Source organism: Desmodus rotundus, chromosome 12 (genome assembly GCF_022682495.2).
Source record: "Desmodus rotundus isolate HL8 chromosome 12, HLdesRot8A.1, whole genome shotgun sequence".
NCBI lineage: Eukaryota > Metazoa > Chordata > Mammalia > Chiroptera > Phyllostomidae > Desmodus > Desmodus rotundus.
This window is the reverse complement of record NC_071398.1, coordinates 95,767,560-95,790,575: the sequence shown is the minus strand read 5'-3', so window position 1 is coordinate 95,790,575 and position 23,016 is coordinate 95,767,560. Positions and strand designations below refer to the sequence as shown.

General features: G+C 38.0%; 1 protein-coding gene across 6 annotated transcripts in view; it reads left to right on the top strand.

Annotated features, from left to right (window-relative positions):
* RABGAP1L (RAB GTPase activating protein 1 like) overlaps window positions 1–23,016 on the top strand; it is a 446,160-nt gene that overhangs the window by 84,609 nt on the left and 338,535 nt on the right. For all 6 annotated transcript variants that reach the window (XM_053916149.2, XM_053916150.2, XM_053916154.2 and 3 more), the window contains 2 exons: window positions 4,422–4,588; window positions 6,195–6,336. In XM_053916149.2, coding sequence (XP_053772124.1) covers window positions 4,422–4,588; window positions 6,195–6,336 — 309 coding nt within the window. The remainder of the gene's footprint in view (window positions 1–4,421; window positions 4,589–6,194; window positions 6,337–23,016) is intronic.

Genomic DNA, 23,016 nt, shown 5'->3' with positions numbered 1-23,016 from the left:
CCAAAGGTCAGAAATCAAGAGAAAAATCTTAAAAGCAGCAAGAGAAAAGCAGGGAATTACCTCCACAGGAGTTCCCATAAGACTATCAGCTGATTTCTCAAAAGAAACTTTTCAGGCTAGAAGGGACTGGCAGAAGTATTCAAAGTGATAGAAAGCAAGGACCTACAACCCAGATTACTCTATCCAGCAAAGCTATCATTCAGAATTGAAGGGCAGAAGGGCAGATAAAGTGCTTTCCAGACAAGGTAAAACTAAAAGGAGTTCATCATCACCAGGCCATTATTATATGAAATGCTAAAGGGAATTATATAAGTAAAAGAAGATCAAAACAATGAATATTAAAATAGCAATAAGTTTACAACTATCAATAATTGAATCCAAATAACAAAGCAGACAAGCAGGACAGAAACAGAATCATAGATAGGGAGATAATTTGGAGGTTATCAGTTGGGAGGGGGAAGGGAGAAAATGGGGGAAAAAGTTCAGGAATTAAGAAGTACAAATTGGTAGGTACAAAATAGATGGGGATATTAAAAACAGTATAGGAAATGGAGTAGCCAAAGAACTTATATGCATGACTCATGGACATGAACTGAGGGGGGGTATTGCTGGAGAGAATGGGGGTACCAGGTGGAGGGGGCAAAGGGGAAAAACAGGGACAACTGTAATAGCATAATCAATAAAATATATTTAAAAAAAAGACACACTCTTTAGCTAGAAAGGTAAAAGAAATGCAGAACATAACGTTTACTGATACTGGCTTTGGAATTTGAATTTTAAGATTGTTATTTATCTAATACTGGGTTAGCCAAAAAACTTGTTCGTTTTTTTTCTGTAATATGCCTCTAGTAGCACTTAGTTGTCTTTAACTTCATTGGAAACAATTTTGTTAGATTGTATTGTGACAGCTGTCTTACCAGCATGCATTTAAAAACCATCAAAATTGGTGAATTTTTGTGTAGCCATTTTAATATTGAAGATGGAAGAAAATATGCAACATTTTTGTCATATTATGCTTTATTATTTCAAGAAAAGTAAAAACCCACCTGAAATGCAAAAAAAGAAAGATCTGTGCTGTATGTGGAGAAGGTGCTATGACTGACTGAATGTGTTAAAAGTGGTTTGTGAAGTTTCATGATGGGGATTTCTCAGTGGACAATGCTACATTGTTGGGTAGACCAGCTGAAGTTGATAGCAATCAAACTGAGACATCAATTGAGAACAATCAGCATTATTATACCATGTGGGAGATAGCCAGCATACTCAAAATACCCAAATCAATAAAGTTATTGGTGAGAATGAAAAATGTGTCTTTTATTTTATGGAAAAACCAAAAATCTCAATGGACTTTTTAGCCAACACAATACTATTTAGAATGGTGCTCTAAAGTTTGTGAGAAATCAGTTTATATCTCCTTTAAGTCCTTCAAATTTTCTTTTTTAAAAATATATTTATTTTTCAATTACAGTTGACATACAGTATTAGGAGTTGTTATTCTTTAGATTTTGAAGTTCCTTTTCCTACTTTATGCATCTACTGGGAAAAACCTCCACTATTCAGAACAATCTCCCCAAAGATACATGAATTGATTTATTAGATTATGTAGAAAGTATTTGTGCTGTGTGCTTCATATGTCATTATAGAGTTGGGTTTTTTTTTCTTTGTGGAAATGTTGAAAGACTGTGAAAGAAATGCTGAAAGCAAATTCTGAAATTGTGGATATTTTTGATAAGTATTTAGCTTATCAAAAATTATAGCTGATTTTATTTTTTTCATTCATTACTTTGTTCCAGTCTTTTGACCTTTGGGAACTTAGATCTTAGTAACGTATATCAGACATTTCATTTGTGACGGCTCCTTTTTCCTTGTTCCTTATTTTTTTGTGTGTTTACCATGGCTAATGTTGAACAGAATGTATAAATGGTATATAGTCATATTTGTCATTTTTCCATTGTGTTTATTTTATTCCTACTTTTCCCAGATATTTTTTAATTTCTTTTTTTTTTCCCCTCCACCACCTGCCTTCATACTTAAAGTTTTACCTCATGAGTTATATAATCTTACACTAAATGCTTTACTGTCATTCAACCAATAGTTTGTATTGAGAAAATAATGGATCTTTAAAAAAAATAATAATACAGTCTTACATTCTTTATACTCACAGTGGACTTTTGGTTCAAGACCGTGAATATTGCTATGGAAGTATAATATATTAATGAATAACATAAAAATGATAATTATTCTCAAATTTCTTTAAAGAGAGTCTTTCCCAGTCCCGTAAATTGCATGCATTTGATCGCACATCAAGTGATTTCATACTAAGGGCTAAAAAGGGAGAAAACATGATGATTGTATAAAATTTAGCTTTTCATATATTAGGAATAAATGATTTTTACACCTGCAGCTTTTTATTTCTGGAGACAAGCTTGTAATACCAGCCTGTAAACTTAGTTTTTATAACCATTCAGAAGGAAAGCACAAAAATGAGAAAAATGAGCCAGTTCATTATTTTGAAGAATAAAATATCAAGAGTTTCAAAAGCAGTTTTTATTTTTGTTTACTGTAACATGTAATTCAATTTCATTTTGTACTTTAATACACATTTAACTCTCAAGTAAAAGATTATGTATTTTAAATTTATTTGTTTTATTAAAATAAACTTTATGTAATACTGTTATTATAATAATTTTCTAATCCAAAAGATAATGTATTTTAAATTTAAAATTACTTCATATGCAACCCCAAAATGTTGACCTGATTTCCAAAATTTTCAAATGGGGTTTTTGATATTATAAATTATTCAGAAGATTCATGAATTATGGTTTGATTTTTACAGAAGAAGTCGAGGCCCTGGGAGAGGAAATATCTTAGATCTTTTCACTATAGTGAGTTGTGTCTTGTAGTATGTTTTGCGTTATTCTCTCCGACCTTTCTACATTACTCCCTTAGACTTTCAGGTCTCCTAAGAGTCAAGTACAATGTCTAGAGAATCCTACTTTCTCTTGAATTGGCAGGGAGAATGTGTGTATTTAGTAAGAATGTAATACAGTTTTTGTTGAATTTGATGACATTAATAGGCATGTGGTGAATGACTATAAATGTTGTATAATGTTTTTAAAGAACACTACTGAATGTTTCTTTTAATGAGCTTGGTTATTTGATCTTTCCTCTGAGAACCAAAAGGGATGGGCACAATAAATTAAAAAAAATTTTTAAAGTAATGCAGTAATGATATAATGGTATAGAGTAACCAAGCCACAGATTCAAAAATCCCAATGAATCTGAAGCAGGATAAATAAAATAAAATTAAATCCATATTTCAACCTATCATTATGAAACTGTAGAAAACCATTAGCCACTGGCCTGGAAGATTCCAGATTCAAATGAAAGGAAGGCTGTGGCCAAGTAAACATTTAAAATGATGACTGCAGTTTTGACTGGTAATACTATACTGTTTTTCTCTAAAGAACTTGTCAGGACTCTTGAGATATATGCAATATCTTTGAAAACTCACAGAACTATTTCACCAGAGCTTGGGTCAGCGATTTTCCAGAGGGTAAATAAATATTATGGACGATGAGGGTACTGACAGATCTCCTGGGGAGGCCCTTAAGGCATAATGTTGAAATAACGCATTTTAGTAGCATCTTCCTATACAAATTTAATATAGTGAGGGGAGGGCAGCTCTTCTGACTTGGCAGTCTTTCTCAAGCACCTCAACAAACCATTTCTAGTATGTCTTTGGATGAGATGAAAGAGCAAACCTTTGTGATTTTTTCCAGAGGTTTTACTGGGAAATCTGAAAGATAGTTTTAGTGTAAAAGACATCCTGAAAATTTTGTATTATTTATATTTTAGAGGGACAAATACCATATGATCTCACCTTTAACTGGAACATAATAAATAGGAAAAAAAAAGGAAACAAAATATAACCAGAGACATTGAAGTTAAGAACAATCTAACAATGGACAGGGGGGAGTGGGGAGGGGACAGTGAGGAGAGGGGATTACAGGAACTACTATAAAGGACACATGAACAAAATCAAGGGGGAGGGTGGAGGTGGGGGAGGGAGGGGGGTTTGGCTGGGGTGGGGTGGAGGGATGGGGAGAAAAGGCACACAACTGTAATTGAATAACAATAAAAAATTAAAATTAAAAAAAGAACTGATTTGGAGAAGGAAAAAATTAAAGTTGTTAGAGAAGATTTGGACAGTTGATTAAAATAGGATCCTGTGTGTTGAGAAACATACTTGGAATACTTGGTTACCTATTCATCAAACTGGCAATAAAACATTTAAGATTAAACATTGAAGGTAATATGAAAATAAAGAAGCTTAGTTCTTTCGTAAGTGAGGAGACTGTTTTCTTAAATAATCAAGGCCTGACAAAGCCAGTGTAAGACACGGAACATCTCTGCTGCAGACAAGCGGGTGTACATGACGGTGGCGGTGGACATGGTGGTCACGGAGGTGGTGGAGCCCGTCCGCTTCCTGCTGGAGACGGTCGTTCGGGTGTACCCTGCAAACGAGCGGTTTTGGTATTTCAGCAGAAAGACTTTCACGGAGACTTTCTTCATGAGGCTGAAACAGGTAGGACCTCCCCGTTCTTTTCGTATGATAGCATATATATTTTTTCTATCATTCTTCTTAAGTGCTACACTAGTTCCTTAAGAAGCAATAAAAAGCAATACATTTTTTCTCTAAATGACAGTCAATCAATAGAGTATTTGAAAAATCCACATCTAGGTTATGTAAGTTAAAAAAAAGCCAGTGTGATAATTGTGTCCTTTCCCCCCTAGAAACCTGTAATGTGTACTTGCAAAGTATCAACATACTTAATAGAAACATTGATTTTATGTCTAAAAGAACTTTTCTTCCTTTTATATATAATAATTAAAACCAAACAGACAGGGCACAGATGTACTATACCTTTGATAAAGTTATAATAAAAAATATTCAAGTAATACTGACTAATTGTCATAGTTATTTCTATTTATAATACTATGTGAATACAGGGTGGAGCAAAAGTAGGTTTACAGTTATGAGTAAGTGAAACACAGAGTTCATTCTTATATTATTGTTTATTAATTATTGTATTATTTTCCATGCAAACAACTGTAAGCCCACTTTTGCCCCACCCCATATATTATTTGACTTAACAGTAAGCTTATAAAATTATTTTAATATTACATGAACAAAATTAGGGGTTTCTGTGACATTCCTAAATTAGGCAGTGTTAGTAGGTAATATACATACTTTTTTTTGGTAGTGAAGGAAGAAGGTGACCATTACCAGTCATCTTTCCACTGATTCGTGTTGAGCACCTAGTAATACAGTGCTGTGTCAGGCACTGTGTTATTTCTGGTTGAAATTAACATAGCCCCTACCCTTGCGGCACTTACCTTCTAGTCGAGAAGACAACCGTTAAACAAATGAATATGATAATAAATGTGTAATTACATTGTAGTGAGTTCAGTGAAGGAAGAACAGGGTTATGACGAGAATCAAAACATGGGGAACTTAGGAACTCGGGTTAGAGTCTTTGTGGAAGTGAAAAGATCCAAGATCGCTGGGGCTTAGGGAAGAGTAGGAGGAAAGGCTCTCTTGGCAGAAAGAAAAGGATGTCTCTACACCTTTGAGCCGGGAGAGGATTTAAAGGTTCCTAGAGCTGAAGCCAGGCCAGAGTGGGGGAATGTAGTATCACACTTGGGTGTGAGACGAGGCCGGAGGCACTTTATCTAGGGCTTTGTAGGCATTGCTGGGTTAATTAATGCGCAGTTACCTTAGTATTTCCTCCTTAAAAAAGCCATTTAGAATGTAAACCATTTATAAGGTAGAAATGATCTACTTCCATGAATTAGTTGAAGGATGTAACGGAATCCTCTTCCCTTTAGTGTGAGAGTCTTAAGAATCGGGTAACACTTGCTTATCTGCCTGCCCTAGAATCTGTTTTTTCCTGATGAAAAAGATTGACTTCTTCCCAGACAGACGTTCAGTAGGCTTCATTTGTTCGTCGACAGGATGCTAGAAGAACTGTACATTTAAAATATGTGAAGAAGAAAGCACTTCCAAATTTTCTCAGACACGACATGCTGCTGCTCTTACGTCCAGCTCTTCCAAGAGGACCACTGAAACACGATCTTTCAGGGTTTCCTCACGCTTCTAACACTGAAACACGTGTTTGTGTCTTTCTCAGTCCGAGGGGAAAGGCCATGCCAGTGCTGGAGATGCCATCTATGAGGTGGTGAGTCTCCAGCGAGAGTCTGAGAAGGAGCAGCCGGTCACTCCTACTAGTGCGGGGGGCCCGATGTCGCCCCAGGAGGATGAAGCAGAAGAGGGTAAGAAGGGACACTCCCTCAGCTCCCCTTCTTTATGTAGCTGCTTTACTCAGAATCCTCAGTGGAGTGTGTGTGTGTGCATGCGCATGTGCGTGTGTGGATGGGTGTGCACCAGTGGTGGGGGAGGAGTGGGGGTTATTCCTAGACTCTGCCACTCCCAGGCTAGGTCCTGCGAGGTGCAGAGAGAACTTGGGTCTTGGAGTGTCTTGGTTGTATGGTCCCTGGTGCCACTTATGCAACTATTTAAATTTGGCAGCCTCGCTTTGCCGTTTGCCTCCTATTTTATTTGAAGTAGTTTTGAAGTGTTTAATGACAAGTTTCAGATTCTCTCAAGGGCTGTTAGACTTTCAGTGATATGTTATGTCCTACTTCTCATGTGGCATTTTTCACTTCCGACTTTTTGTTGGTGCCTTACATAACACTTACCACTCGCTTTTCTGAAACAGTGTGATGTCTGCTCTGTTTGCTACCTGGATGCTGCGGAGAGATGCTGACCAACCTCATGGGAGTCAGAAGTCGTTTGGCTCTGTGCTCAGCCCTCTTTTCATAGAAACTGGAGCTCAGTGACAGATCTGTACCCTAAGCCCTTACATTATCTGCTAATAGAATAGGGTTTATTAAAAATAAATTTCTAAATTTATATCATCTTTAAGAAAAGCATCCTAAAATTCTCAATCTTTTCTCTATGACACCATTTTTTCTTGGATTGCCATAAAATAATAGTTATTTTTAGCTAATATTGAGTATTTTTATATATATCCATATATATGCTAGACATTATTCTAGTGTTTCATTAAAAAAACTTTATGAAGATACAATTTATGTACTGTGGAATTCACCGGTTTTAAGTGTGTAGTTTATTGAATTTTGACAACTACTGTATAACCACCAACAGAGTCACAATATAAAACGTTTCCATTACACAGAAGCTTCACTCATACCCTTTAGAGTCTGTCCTGTCCCCTCACTTATGGTTTCTGACAACCACTGGTCTGGTTTCTGCCAGCGTGGGTACCTTTTCTACACTTGCATGTAGAAGGAGTCATATAGTACACAGTCTTGTGTGTGTGGCATCTTCCCTTAGTGGCATAATTCTTTTGAGATTTATTGATTTTGTAAAAGTATTTGGTTCCTTTTTATTGCTGAGTAGTATCTGTTGCAAAGATAGACCACAATTTGTGTATCTGTCTAGTCACCAGTTAATGGACCTTTGAGTTGTTTCTAGCTATCGGCTATTAGGAATAAAGCGGCTATGAGTATTTGAGTGTAAGTCTTTGGTGAAAATATTCCTTTCATTCCTCTTGGGTAAAAACCTAGGAGTGGACTGCCTGGGCTTTGTAAGTGTACGCTTAACTTTATAAGAAACCACCAAGCTGTATCTCAAAGTAGCTGTACCCTTTTCCATCTTTATCAACCACAGGAGTCTGTGCCATACCTTATCAACATTTGACATTGTCAGTTTAAAACATTTCATCCGTTCTGGGGCTGTATAGTGGTATTTTGTAGTATTAATTTGCATTTCCCTCACAACGAATGATGTTGTACATCTTTTCATATGGTATTTGCCACTTGTATATGTTTGTGGGCAAGAGCCTATTCAAATCTGTTATACATTTTTAAATTGGGTTATTTGTGTTTTTTTGATTTTCAAGATTTCCTTATGTGTATTGATAAAAGTCCTTTATTAGATATGTTTTACAAATATTTTCTCCCATTCCATAGTTGGCCTTTTCATTTTCTGAACAATGTCTTTTGAAGAGCAAAAGTTTAATTTTTTTTGAAGTCTTATTTGTCAGTATTTTCCTTTATGATTGTGATTTATTTAAGTTTTTATGTATGGTTGGAGGAAGATAGAGTTCAGAGTTGTTTTGGTTTTTGCCTTAAAAAATATCATTTATTATCTCTTATAGTTTCTGTAGATTAAAAGTTAGGAAGTGGCTTATCAGGGCAATTCTGGCTAAGAGTTTCTTACCGAGAGTCAGAGATAGTCTAGGATTGTAGTTATCTGCACACTTCTTTGGATGGGGCTGAAAGCTTGGAGAAACTTCGAAGGGGCTCATTCACGCAGCTGTCAAAGTGATGCTGGTGGTTGGCAAAAAACTTTGCTTCCTTTCCACATAAGCCTCCCCATAGGGTTTGCTTGGGTACCCCCCAAGCTGGTGACATGGCTCAGCTCCCCTAGATGGCCGTCCAAGACGCCAGCCGAGATGGAGGCTGCAGTGCCTTTGATGTCCTAGCCTTGGAGTCACACAACACCACTTCCACAGTATTCTATTGATCACAGCGTTTAGCCCTTACTTCTGTGGTGTGACTCTACTGTATTCTATACAAGACTCCCAAGAACAGTGTGACCATCTTCATCCTAGCCGACACAAAGAGGAAAAGAGATCATACAGAGAAGAATTTTGGGCCAGACCAGAAGTTCTGTGCTCGTTATTTTTTGCTAAACAAGAACATGGGGGTGATTGGGGAATGTAATTGAGCCGTGCGCTCAGGAAGAAGAATGAACAGGCATGCCAAGCATCTACCAGCACGTTATTTAAACACAAGATTTCAGGCAACTTCTTGTGAAACTGCCATTCCCTTTAGAAATGAAAAATATATGGAACTAGAATGGGGAAAGAACAAAAGTAATAGAAGGACAGGCACTTCTCAGTAAGAATACATTGCACAATTTAGTATCACATAATTACACCTTTTGTTCTAGTTAAATAAATACAATTCCTCATTGCTGTCCTATTAAGTTGAAAGAAGGATAGCTGACTAACGTGGCTTAAGTATCTGTTTTGTGCAATATAATGCATTAGATATTTAATAGACCTAGTTTTATATTTTACTTACATTAGCTCTGAGCTATAATATTATCATCTTTACATTCATATGAGAAAATAGATACAAAAGTTTTAAGTGAATCATTTGAGGTCATTGTGCTAAAAAGTATTATATACAGAATTCAAACCTGTGTCAGTCCACCTCAAGGCCGTGGGTTTTCTTGGCACACTAAATCAAGGTGTTTTTATTTAAATGGCTGGATTGGTTTAACTTTGCTCCTAATTGTTTAAGAGGTAGTATTTTTAATATTCCCTGTACAGACAATGTATTCTCTTTTTCTAAAATTTTATTTTCTTGATTATGCTATTACAGTTGTCCTGATTTTTTCCCTTTGCCCCCCTCCACCCAGCACACCCCATTCCCTCAGGCAATCCCCACACCATTGTTCATGTACGTGGGTCATACATAGGTTCTTTGGTTACTCCATTTCCTATACTGCATTTTACATCTCCATGGCTATTCTGTGACTACCAATTTGCCTATTTGTACTTCTTAATCCCCTCACCTCTTCACCCGTTCCTCCACAATCACCTCTTACCTGGCAACCATCGAAATGCTCTCCTCATCCATGATTCTGTCTCTGTTCTTGTTTATTTAGTTTGTTTTTTAGATTCAATTGTTGATAAATATGTATTTATTGCCATTTTGTTGTTCATAGTTTTGATCTTATTTTTCTTAAAAAAAGTCCCTTTAACAGTACACTCCTAATTGTTTAAAAGGTAGTGTTTTTAGTATTCCCTTTACAGACAACATGTTCTCAATCCTACATATTCTAGATCATGTTCTAAATCTGTCTAGAATTACAGACTTCACATAGAAGGATATAATATGAAAATACAACATGAGACCAAACAGCACTGTTATATGTGGAAGCATTTTTGAAGAGTGATTTTCAAGCATGCAGTAAACTAGTGCATTCAAAAAGAACTTTAGATACAGAATTTAAAAATTATGTTAGCCAGAAGCTACACATACTTCCTTAAAGGACAGGCTATGGAAAAATCTATTGGAAGCCATAATAACATTCTTCAAAAGAAGTCTTTAAGACACACAAGCACACCTTTGGATTGGAAAGGTGTGTTTTGATCCAGTGATAATTACTTCAGAGGTGATGATATTTGAAAGTTGTGCAGATGTGTACTTTAATGGAAGAGCCATTTACTTAAGGAAAGCAACATTACTAGAAGACTGATAGATTTAGAAGTAAATGACAAACCAAATGACCCCAGTTTGGGCTCATTATTAATCAGCTGAATGTCCAGAAACACCCACTTTCAGGATCTTAAAATCATATAGGTAGGCATTGGCAAGGCCATCGTTTCTTAGTCTTAGCAGAGAGCTAAATTTGAATCAAGCTTCCCCTTTTTTAAAAAAGATTTCATTTATTTACTTTTAGGTAGAAGGGAAGGGAGGGAGAAAGGGAGAAAAACAGCAATGTGTGAGAGAAACGTCGATCAGCTGCCTCTTGCACACCTCCGAACGGGCACCTGGCCTGCAACCCAGGCATGTGCCCTGACCAGGAATCCACTGAACTGCACCAGCCAGGGCAAGTTTCATTTTTGATGTAGCTATTTTGACAGGGTTTTTTTTGTTTTGTTTTGTTTTTTTTAAACACAGTTGTGTCAGACTGGCTACCTCAAAATGTAAGGAAGGAGGGAAGAGGAGATGACTTTGAGAATATTCTGGAGGTAAAAATCATCGAGGTTTATAAATTAGTTGGATGTCCTGGGCAGCAGAGGAGAAAGGAGGAGAAAGAATCAAAGGTTGTATCCAGGTTTCTAACTTAGGTGCCAGTCACTGAGAGAGGGAACACAGGAACAGGAGGACTGGGTTGGGGTGGGTTGGGGTGGGTTGGGGTTCATTCAGTTTTAGACGTTGGTGAGTTTGAACTCACTGTGGAACGTGAAAGTGGAGTGTTTTTTCAGTTACTAGAAATAGCCTCAAACTGAGAGAAGACAAAAGATTTGAGAGTCATCAGAACTAAGCAGGGAGAACAGCTGAATGTCCTTGGGGGAAAATTTGGGAGATGTGGGTCGAAAGTATAGCTTAGGAGATCACTAACATTTCAGGGGTACATTCAGAAAGGGAAAGCTTGGCTAAGAGTGCAGTAATGAGCAAGGAATGGAAATTTGCAAGGAGGGAGTGAAAGGCAGTACTGTCCAGTGAAATACTAAGGTCCAACTTGATAAAGACCAGAAATCAGTCATTGGATTTGGTAAATTTGAGAGGTGACCAAACCCCAGTGAGGGTGATTTTAATGAAGTTGGGAGCTGATGATTGACTAGAGATGAGGAAGGGGAGAAACTGTTCTTTTAAGAACGTTGATGAGAAGAAGAGGAAGGAGCTTGGACTAAACCCACTGGGTTACATGTGGCCCACAAAGGGCATTTTTAGGGTATGAGAGCTTTCAGCTCATCCGTGGTTGGAAAGGGAGGGCTCAGCATAGAGAGGAGCTGCCTCCCCGACACTCAGCCACACAGTTAGCTCCCCAGGGTGCTTCTGTGTCTTTCCAAATGCTGTCACTTGGCTTAGAGGCCTTTTCCATTTATGTCCACCTGAGCAAGCTCTTCAACAAAGGCATGTTAGCAGGTGAAAGAAAACAGTAATTTTCCATATTTAAAATTGTTTCACAATATTTTCTATGGCATTTTGCTCAGGCAGTTTACATGTAAAATGCATTTTATGCTGAATGGCTGAGTGAGGAGCTTGGCAAATCCACCTACCCAAAACCAATGATAGAAGTTGATAAAACTGTCAAAAAAACAGCCAGTTTAGGACTTGAGAAAGTGACTGAAACTTAAAAAATTGAGAGACTTTTACTCAAGACAGACGACGGGACCTGTAAGCACAGTCTGGTGCTCACCGCTACCACCAGCTATGGTGGGGTGGATTTGCTGGGGCGGGGCAAGCTGTGGAGATGCGCAGCTTTGCCTTCTGCTAGAAGCGGCTCTCTTGATTTGGAGCAACCATAGAAGCCCCCGTATTTCTGGAACGTTGTTGGAAACAGTAGTGATTTTTGCTGCAAAAGAATGGGAAGGCCAATAGGTAGCCAGTCGCATGAGGTTGTAATTCTGGCGGAAAGCCATAGATTGGCCAGAATTTTAGCCAGGAGATCTAAGGAGTGATTGGGCTTCCATAAGACCCAGCGTGTTGCTGGAGGTCTGCAAGGCTGTGCACATGCCCAGGAGAGACCAGAGAGGCCCTGACAAGTCATACCTGTGCTCACGGAAGGCCTTGCCTGTGTGTGATGGAGGTGTGTTTTTAGAATTCTGTCTTCTGAGTGGTTTTGCTGCGTTCTTTATTCTGTGGAGAGAATTGTGTTCCAGGTGGAGCAGATGGCTGAAGCCTGATTCTCCTGCAACAGAGCCCTTAGTCTTTCTCTGTCAGCCAGTGGCAACTTCTCAGAGTCCAGAATCCGGCCTACCCCTGGGCCTGTCTGGATTATTGTGGTGCCTCCTGCCTGGTCCCCTACCTGCCATCCTGTCCCCGTCCCCCCTGGTCTCTGGTCCACACACCAGCTGTAGTCATCCTTTTGAAATGTGTCAGTTCACGTTACTTCTCTGCTTAAAACCCTCCCTCTGTCGGCCTCTCATTTCATCAGCCAGGTCTGTCCTTTTATCATGGTTTATGCGGCCATATGCGATCTTGCTCTCTGATTTCTACCTTCCCAACCTCATTTCCTACCACTCTCTGCCTCATGGATCCCACACGTGTCCTCTGCCATTCTGCCAACATACCACTCTGGGGGTTTTCCTAGATGGCCGCACTTCCCTGTCCCCTCTCTTTCCAATCTTTCCTCAGAGGCCACCTTCTCAAGGAGATCTTGCCTGCTCAGGGAATAGTATGAATGATAACGAATGAACCATTAATAAATAAATACTATATATTATAATAATGAATGAATGTTTTTCCTCTTATAATGCCTCAAAATAATTCAGTACTTAGGAAGACTAGACAAACACAGGTAAAGTTTCTGGAGTTGAATTTAACACCGTGAAAAACATACATAAAACGACATTTACCATTTTTATGCACGGTCTGTATAAAAACAAGTCATCAGATTTCTGTTTTTCTCTAACATTTTTTTACTTCTTAACAGTTTTTCACTACTTGAGATGTATTTTGTCTTTTGAAAATGCATTAGCCATCACCTTAAATTAAAAAAGCTACAAAAACACAGAGTGAGAAGTAATAGTTTCTTTTCTTTTATAGATTGGGCATTTCATACATTTTCAATACACTTTATTATTAGTTCTATAATTGACATTTCTGTCAACGCAAGCATCAAAAGTTAGAGCCGGAGGTGGCATAGAAATGTTTTCCTGCTGGGGGATTGGAATATTCTTTTATTTAATTATTTTCAACAATTTGCCTGTCAAAGCAAAAATGGCAGTTCAAGTCACTCTAAATTGTCTTGCCTTAGCTTGTAATTTAACTAAAAACGGATACAGATTTAAAAGGACTAAAATTGCTTTTAATTTGGGGGGAAAGATCTAAAGTAAAATGAATTAAGGTATCTTTGCATATTTTTTCAAATGCTGTTCAAAAAATGAAGTGTGTTAAATAGTATTAATTTGAATGCAAGAAATCTTAGCAGAAAGTTAATTTCATCAATGCATCATTAAAGGGATTATTTTAAAATTACCTTGTCAGGCTTATATACTCCCACATGTTCTGAATTGCTCCTGCTTTTGAAATTTGAGGTGCACTGGTACTGCTTCATCTGAATTTCAAGCTGACTTTCTATTGGTTGACCTCATACTGGTGCAGTAAGTCCTCATTTAATGTCATTGATAGGTTCTTATACCTATAGGTTCTATAGGTATAAGCAAAACGATGTATAACGAAACCAATTTTACCATGGGCTAATTACAAAGGAGAGTTAAATTCCTATGGCATATCATTAACATTATAACAGAATGATGTTGTACATTAAGACTACGTTATTTGAGGATCTGCTCTATTTACTTACTTGTAACATGGATAGTAAGTTACAAGAAGGCAACAGAGCAAGTACAGTATGATTTCCTTTAGGGTGCCCGCCCAAGTAATTGTAAAATTCCAGATTCATAGTAATATTAGGTAAGTTTTACTCTTGGTTGGTTTACTTTTTGTGTTTAATATAGTCTGCATTTTTTTGTTTTTGTATTTGGATTGGTATTTAAATTGTTATCTAAAAAAATTTTTCCCCTTAATTTAAGTGACCATTAACTGTATAATGCTACTTTTAACTCATTATAACTAGAGAGCAAAATAGTCTTAAATTTAACTAGAAGCTTATTTTCTTTTAATTCCTTAATTTATAGCCAGATTAGAGAAGAAAATCACTAGCAGCTTTTGCTACTGAAACCAGTTTGCACCTGGAAATTCTTTGTATGCTAATGAAAATTCTTTATATTCAAATAAAAAGAAGGTAGAGGATATCTAAAAGAGATGAGTTTTTAAAGAAGATATAATGATCACATGGCACTTATACATGGCAAGCACTAGTTAATGAAGTGCTTCTCAAACTTTAAATGTGCACGTGTTACCTGAAGCCTTGTTTAAAATAAAGTCTTTTTTTTTCTCTTTTATGTCTAGAATGAGGCCTGATCTGCATTTCTGAAAAATCACTGCTCTTGGTTCCACCATACTTGGAGTAGCAGGCATTTAAATTGCTACTCACATAAATTAATTTAATCCTTGTATAACCCTGTAAGGATGATGCTATTATTATATCCACTTTACAGATGAGGAGATATGTTCCAAACAAATAATTTTGGCATGCTAGTTACTGTTTCTTTTCCAACCAGACACTTTCTGTATTTATAAGATGTGTGTGTGTGAGAGAGAGAAAGATGGGAAGGAAAGAACTTTATAAGATGGTTGTTGCATTCTTTTGTTTTTACATGATCTATTTTACCAAACTAAAATGATTGGAAAATATATTTGAGAAGGGAAGGAATTTTTAGAGAAAGTGGAGGTAGCAAGTATATTATTGTCGTTCTCCATTGCTCCATAACAAGTTACCAAACCATTTAACCTTTAAAAACAACATTTATTATCTCATAGTTTTCTTGGATCAAAGTCTGGGGTTGGCTTAGCTAGTCCACTGTTCAGAGTCTCATGAGGCTGTAATTCAAGTTTCGATCAGGGCTTTAGTCTCTTCTGAGGCTTGGGGTTCTCATCAAAGCTCATGTGCTTGTTGGCAGAATTGATTTGCCTGCAGCTGTAGAACCCATGTGGGCTTGCTTGTTCAAGGCCAGCAGGAGACTCTCTACTTTAAGAAAGGCCCAGGCCTTCTTCTAAGGCTTCACCTGATTAAGTTGGGCCCACCAGGGATCATCTCCCCTCGATTAACTTAAAGTCAGAATGGTTTGCGACCTTACAGCTGCAGAATCCCTTCACCTTTGCCATAAAGCACAACCTAGTTGCAGCCATGACATCATCATATTCATGTGGCCCGCCTATCCTCCAGGGTGAGGATTGCACAGGCTGTATAAACCAGGAGGCAGGAGTCTTGGGGGCCACCTTAGAACTGCCTGTCACAGCTGTGTACCAAAAATGAAGTAAACTATCATTTTTCAAGCTTCTGTTATGTAACAGCCACTTTTGCACACATTATCTCAATTGTCACTGTAACTATGCAAGGTAGGAATTATTCTACTCCCTATTCTGTAAGTGTATATCTCATGTTTCCTATTGGATTAGGCCCTATCAAGGGTATAAATATACACAGCACTCGCTAAACAAAAAACGACCTAAGAAACTCCTTGAAACAGTACGTGATACTTTGCCAAATGAATTATGAGAGCGCTGATTGCTGTAGGCTTCTAATGTCTTTTCTTGAACTATGTCCTTTACTTATGAAGTCCTCATGATCTTGGCCTGTTGAAGCCAGGGTGTAAATGACATTTTCCTCATGATACCTCTGCTTAGCCTGTCAGAAGTGATTGCTTGTTCCCTGAATGTGGCATCCACTGTAATATTGCTTAATGGCATTTATGATATTCCATGTTAAATCATAGGCACATGTATCTTCTCTTCCTGCTTGAATGAAAATTCTAAGAAACTTTGATCCTTATTCTTCTTTGCATCAATCTCTTGTTGGGCTCTTCAGTTCAACACAGTAGGTCACCAGTAAGTGCTAGTTTTAGTTCACTTTCAACACATTGGGTCACCAGTAAATGCTAGTTTTAATTCACTTTCCCTGGGTTTGAGAGTGTCTCAAACTAAGTGTCTCTCAAACTCAGGGTAAGATTGAAAGAGTGGGATTTGCAGGAGTAGAAAATAGGAAGCATAGCATTTTGACATTTGCGAAAACAACAAGTATAGATGTGAGTGGAATCTGAACTATGCTTGTCACACAGTGAACGTGAGGTTGGAGAGGCAGCTGGAGAGCAGGCCTTGGAGAACCTCCCTAGAAACCTTGAACAGAGTAGACTTAAGTTTTATAAGGCAGTGGAGAATCATTGAGCTAGGACATGGCGTGAGCTGAACTTTGAATTAGGAAGATTAAGCTGGCAGTAAGCTATGTAAAATGCAAATAAGAACAGTGAAGAATCTATGACATGTACGTCTAATTTGAGCAGATAAAGCTTGAACTAGGGTGCTGGCCCTAGAAATAGACAATGAACAATTTTAGGGAAATAATTGACAGGAAAAGGTGAATGAAGCATACCTGTGTTTAATTGCTGTATTCAAAGGCTCGGTGCTGGGTGAGCTTGCCCAGGAAGAGAGCATATTTGTATGTTAATCCATTTCATTTAGTTAAGAAGTGTTTGTGTACTGACTATATTTTTAGCACTATCCTTGATTCTGAGAATGACGAAAGTTCCTTTAAGGCCACTTAATTTTAGGTGAGAATAAACATTTTCAGTCATTGCAGGAATTAAGTAATACTGTGTGACATCACAGTGTGTACTGCATTTGACCCGAATATAATCATGTGCCAAGGGTGTGCTTAGTCCTAAGTGCTGTGAGATGGATTCAGAGTGCCGGCTGGGCTCCCGGCCTCTTCCTCTAGAGACACCAGTGGTGTGAGCAACTGAGGTCCAGCCGCTGGGTGCTTGAGTGTGATTGGTCCCACATCAACTGGACTCAAGCACTGAATACTAACCTCCACCCCAGTGATTTGTATTTCACTGAAAAATTTATAGTACAAAACTGTGGTGTTGAATTCATGAGTACAGTCTTGTTAAGGTCTAATCTTATTCCACTTCAACCATGTAGTAATCTTGATACTTTGAAATACAGTGCCTATAAAGAGCGAAAATTAATAGCATTCAGTAGAAAATAAACAACATTTGCATGTTTCTAGGTTGGCTTCTAATTTGGTTTATTTAGTACTTTGTAGATAACTGTTGACATTTTTTAAAACGTTAATGTAAAGATTCACTATCGAGAGTTAAGTGATCATGTTTCCCTTTATATATTTCTATCTGATATGTTAAAAATATTCATTTCAGAAGTTAGAAGATTAATTTGAATTAGCCAGTACCCCATAGAGAGTTATCCTTAGTTCTTTCTTAATTAGTGCCATTTTCCTGTCATTCCGTACGCAGGCAGCTGTCCTTCATCGTTGTTCTAACTTCAAGGTTCTTGGAAAGTGGAGATTAAAATTAGTTTATAATTTATCTTAGAGACTTTGTCACAATGCTGTCTTTATAATTCCCCTACGAACACTTTGTGAAAATATTATAGAATAAGATGAAGGTTGGATAGGAAAGAATATTAGAAGATAAGAGGGAGGTTGAATGAAGTAAAATTTGGTTATGCAAACTGTGGGATTAGCGCTGAGGCTGGTACCTCAAGTTTGGTTGAAAACTCATGTTTCTCATCGGTACTATTCAGAGTTGATACTATATACCAAGATGTTTTTATTTGAAATCCTTGAAGTATAACTGAAATGGGATTTCTTCCCTCTTTACTAAAACTCCTTTCTCTTACTTAATTTAATTCATAGAATAATTGTGCATTGAGGGGAAAATCTTTGATATCTAAAGTTTTAAGATAATATAAAATTTTATTCTCATTTCTTTTTTCAAGGAAAATAATTATCTCATGACTTGATGTTTTATCTTTTTGAAATATGTTTCAAATATATAGAAATCTTGCATATTTACATGCACAGCAGTCATGTTGTAAATAAAGTTATATGCTAATACTTTTTTGAGGATTGGAAGGCTTAATTTGGTTCTATAAATGTCTTTGGAGAGTAGGGCTGACCTTTAAATGATGGGCGAGTAACCTTTGCTCTTGAGGGGCAATGCAACAGGCTAAAGGCCACCCAGTTTTTACATAGATTTGACTTGATTTGATTTATCTTTCTATTAACACTTTTATGTGTAATTATATTTTCCTAAGTGGTTTAGTAAAGCATGTGTTTGGAAAGGTTGTCTAGATCCAGCATGCTAAGAAGACGACTTTATTCACAATGATACATCAATAGCATTTTAAGTGGTAGTTTAATAGAGGGAGGAGATTGATTAGAAACAGGCTGGAGTTCTTAAAATAATGAATGTTGTTGACAAATGATGAACCAAATGTAATAGAAAAGCCCCAAGTGGATTTTCTCTGAGATAACCTTATAATAATAATGTTCTATTTTCCCTAGCAAATATTGTTGATACGTTTGTCATTTCAGTTTTTCCAAGTACATGAATCAACTAAAATGGTTTTTGACTGAGAACATTATTTATTTTATCAAATCTCTAAGACCTTTAAATAAATGAACAGAACTCCTGAGAAATTGTCTGTGTAAAGCCAGTCACAGATTTGTGATTTGGGAAGGTAAGCAGCTTTGTATTACTTAGAGAACAAACACACAAAAATAGATGGAGTTTTCTTTCTCTTATTGTTTTAAATATTTAAATTAATATAAAATGGACCCCCAGTGCCCATGAATTCTAATTCTCAGGAGAAATATGTTGTCTTTTCCAAAAGGAACTTTGCATATATCCTGTTTGGCAACTTGCTTTTCTCATTAAACAGTATTGTGAGCACTACATTAAACTATTTCTCACTCTTTTTAATTGCACATAGTATTTTATGGCATGGATATAGTATAATTTACATTTCTGTTTCTCTTTTGAGGACTCTAAGAGCAATTTCTATTTTTTCTTTTTTGCTCTTGCAAATATTGTAAAGAATAGTGTTTCTTGCACAGATATGCCGAAGCACACACGCAGATTTCTAGATTGATCTGGTGAGCCGTGCACGGTCTGGTTGTTGCAGGTATGACTACAGTGCTGTCTAGAAAGACTGCAGGTGTCTCCGTTCCAGGAGAGTATCTGGGCACCCTCTCTCCCTCCTGCCTTCACCACCAGCAGATACGTCTTTTAAGTCTTTACCATTCCGATTGGTGATAAACAGCATCTCATTTTACTTACATATCCCTGATTACAAATGAGGTTGAGCATGTTTTATATGTTCATTAGGTAATACATTTTAATTTTGTAAGTGCCTATCTGACAGTTAAACCTCATCTGCACTGCTCTTCCTGTCAGAGATTTAAAATTTCATAATACCCACAGTCAGACTGTAAACATCTCCTTAGGTTTGCTCCCTGCCTGCGTGCTCGTCCGAAGGGGAGTCAGGAGGACAGTGAGCATTGCTCTGCAGGAGTCGGGGGTGGAGCATGAGAAACCCTCCTCCTCCCCACTGACACCCACACCTTCGGGGATTTTATCTGCTGACAGGTGCACGATGTTTTGGGATCCCTGCATCCCTTGGATGTATAGATCAGAACTCCTAGGAAACCCAGAAATAACCCAGCCTATTTGAGGGGAGGGAATTCCCCCCCCCCCCCCCCCCCCCCCCCCGGAGTCTCTCCCTTCCTCTTCTGGCAGCACAGTGGCCACTCAGGCCTGCTTCCTCTTTACCTGCTTTACTTGGTGTGGTGGCAAGAAATCAAATCAAATGCATTGGTGCTAGATTAAGACATCTCACTCATGCTTTGACTGACTGAAGACATGTAAATGTTCCCGACACTGACCTCTAGTGAAATCTGGAGACCCTACACCCTGTCAGGGGCGTTAAGGTACAGAGAGGGTGCCTAGAACAATATAGTCCCTGGAACTTCTGTGATAATTCCTGGAGACTGCTCCTGTGATGTGTTAATAGTGATCATAGGAGTTAATTTTTATCGAACACTTACACGGGTGTGGGGCTATCAGCATTTCATAGTTGTTTGCCGGGTTGTGAAGTTTACTTTCTCTGGCCTCTGGACTTTATCCCCGTAGGCAGGGGTGGGTGGTGTGCAGGTGGTCTGCGAAGCCCTGCCCAGAGTCCTGTGTCTAGGAGCACTTGTACACTGACCCACCTAATGCACTTCTGCTGCCAACTTAGTGATTAGGATTCAGACTGCAAGATGGCGTGACCAGCTTGGTGGGGTTGTACACACACCCCAGTGGTGATGATACAGCTGCATGGTTTCAGTGAATCTTTGGAGTAGAAGAGATCTCAGGCCTCTACTGACATCGAATCCCCTCAATACCTGGCAGGGAGGCAGGTCTCTGTGGAAACAGATTGAGTAACTGATTCAGAAGGCAGTCAATTCCACTGTCTTGTCATTAATAGTAATGAATAATGTGTATGAAAAGCTATGTGGATTATCCATTTAATTCTCACACCAGCTCCATGAGCTGGTATTTTATCCTTTTTGAACAGAAAAATCGAAGCTTAAAGAGATAAAGCAGGTTGCCCAAGGTCACACAGGTTGGTTTGTTTTTTTCCTACAACTTTTTTTTTTTTACAGGCTAGGGTCTTGCTGGAATCTCCCTTTTCCTCCTCAGGCACTGCCCCCCTTTCAGTGGGCTGACCCCATAGTTTATCAGCCTCATGGTGGGAACTGGGGTGAAGCCAGAAGTCGCTGAGAGCGGCTGCGACTCCCAAGCGCATGTCTGTGGGCACGGCTTGGGGGGCAGGTGTCTGAGGAAAAGCCCTGGGGAGGAGGGTGCTAGTTGTTGGGTTTTCCTTACACTCTATTAAAATCAGGAGAATTGTGCTAACCTCAAATAATTAAAATATTTAAATTTTGGAGGCTGGCAGCAGCTCAGGCATTATGCATTTGTACAGCGAATGTACTCTGATTTTACTGAGCTATGTCATTTATAGTTCTGGAAACTGAGGCCGTTAGATTAAGTGACAGTGTCAGCACCAGAATCCAGGCTCCTGATTACTTTTTAAAAAGTTATTTATGAAAGAAAAAAGTTGGTGTGGGTTTTATTAAATTTACAATGTCCACTCTGAATGACAGTGTTCAAAGGGTGAAATGAAAAGCTTCCAACCAGGAGAAAATATTTGCAAAATACATAGCTGAAGAAAGACTTGCATTCCAATTATTCAAAAAACCAGTAAAGCTTTGCAATAAGGAACAAACTCACCCAAATAAATAAATGGGCCAAGACGCCTCACCAGAGAATAATATGTACAACCATAGATAGATAAATAGGTACAGATACATAGATACATGGGAGACGAGCATATGCAAATTATTCAACAGGCTCCTGACTGCTTTATGACTGCCTTCTGTAAATAATTAACTCCTTTAGCTGAAGCAGGACTGAAAACTTACCAACTGTTTGCAGACAGATTATGGAAGTAATTCATATGTTGTTCTTTTTAGCAGTAGTTAGTATCTAGAAAGAAAGAGCCTGATTTTTCAGTTAGAGATATTTAGCTCTTGTCACATCAGGGCAACGTGGTGTGCCAATGTTTTGAAAATGGCATTAGGAGTTGAGTGACTCAGATCTCTTGTAACTACAGGAAGAAAGCTGAGCTTTCCGAAAACTTAGTGCTAAAAATATCGCACCGGCTTTAATATTGGGGCTGGAGTAAATATTTGTGAAATGTACGTCAGCAGAAGGGCTACACAGTCGACTACTGTTAGTGTTTTCATTGTACTGTAGCTAGAGATGGGCAAATTATTCAATAAAAATGCTAAGTGCTCCCCATTTGAGCATGTTAAAATCTTTTGAGTAGTGTTTAAAAAATAAAACAAGGTTGGCTTTAGATAATTAGAGCTTTAATTTGTCCTTACTTTTTGTACAAAAATCACAAACAAATTTTATGTCAGAGAAATAAGGGTATTAGATTTTGCATGTCTCTTCAGAACTGCCTGACCATAACCTGCTTAATAGTCTTCCCTCCCCGTAACCTTTATGACTCTCTGGTGCTAGTTTCTTCTCGCTTGCTTCCACCATTCCCAAGCTTTGCTCTGTCCCACTCACTCTTTCTTTCTAGATTCCTTATTCCCATTCTTCCTACATTCACTTAGATTAGGTGTCTGTTTTATGCGAGGCACTGTATTACATGCTTAAGAACAGTTCCAGTCTTCAAGGAGCTCTCAGCCTGGAGATGGAGAGAGACATGCATAAAATAAAGATACTAGAGGTACAGACATTCAGAGGAAGACGAGTGGAATTCCAAGGGTTAGAATTTGGATTCTCCTTGAATATTTATAATGGTCGTGTTATTCGGTTAAGGGATTAAACTGCCTAAGAAAACTTGAATCTCAGTCTCACTACTTTCCTTGAAAAGAGCATACTTTGCATAAGTAGAATAATAAACCTGAATCATAGAAGATGCAACAGATTGCCATTCCTTTCACTGTGACCAGAAACCAGGTTTTAGGGCAAAAAATGGAAGTACGGATTATGGTATGAATCAGTGGAGTGTCTGGCCATCGTATAAGTCACATTTTGTATGCTGGCCTTTATCACTTTTTTTTAAAGGGAAGAAATTGTTGTAAGTTATAAACATAGCAGATTAATACATCAGATTATGTGATCTTTTCAGATTGGAGTAATATTTGTTAGACCAGTAATTCTCAGTATGTGGGAGTAGGTGGTTATTCTAGAGGGCGTG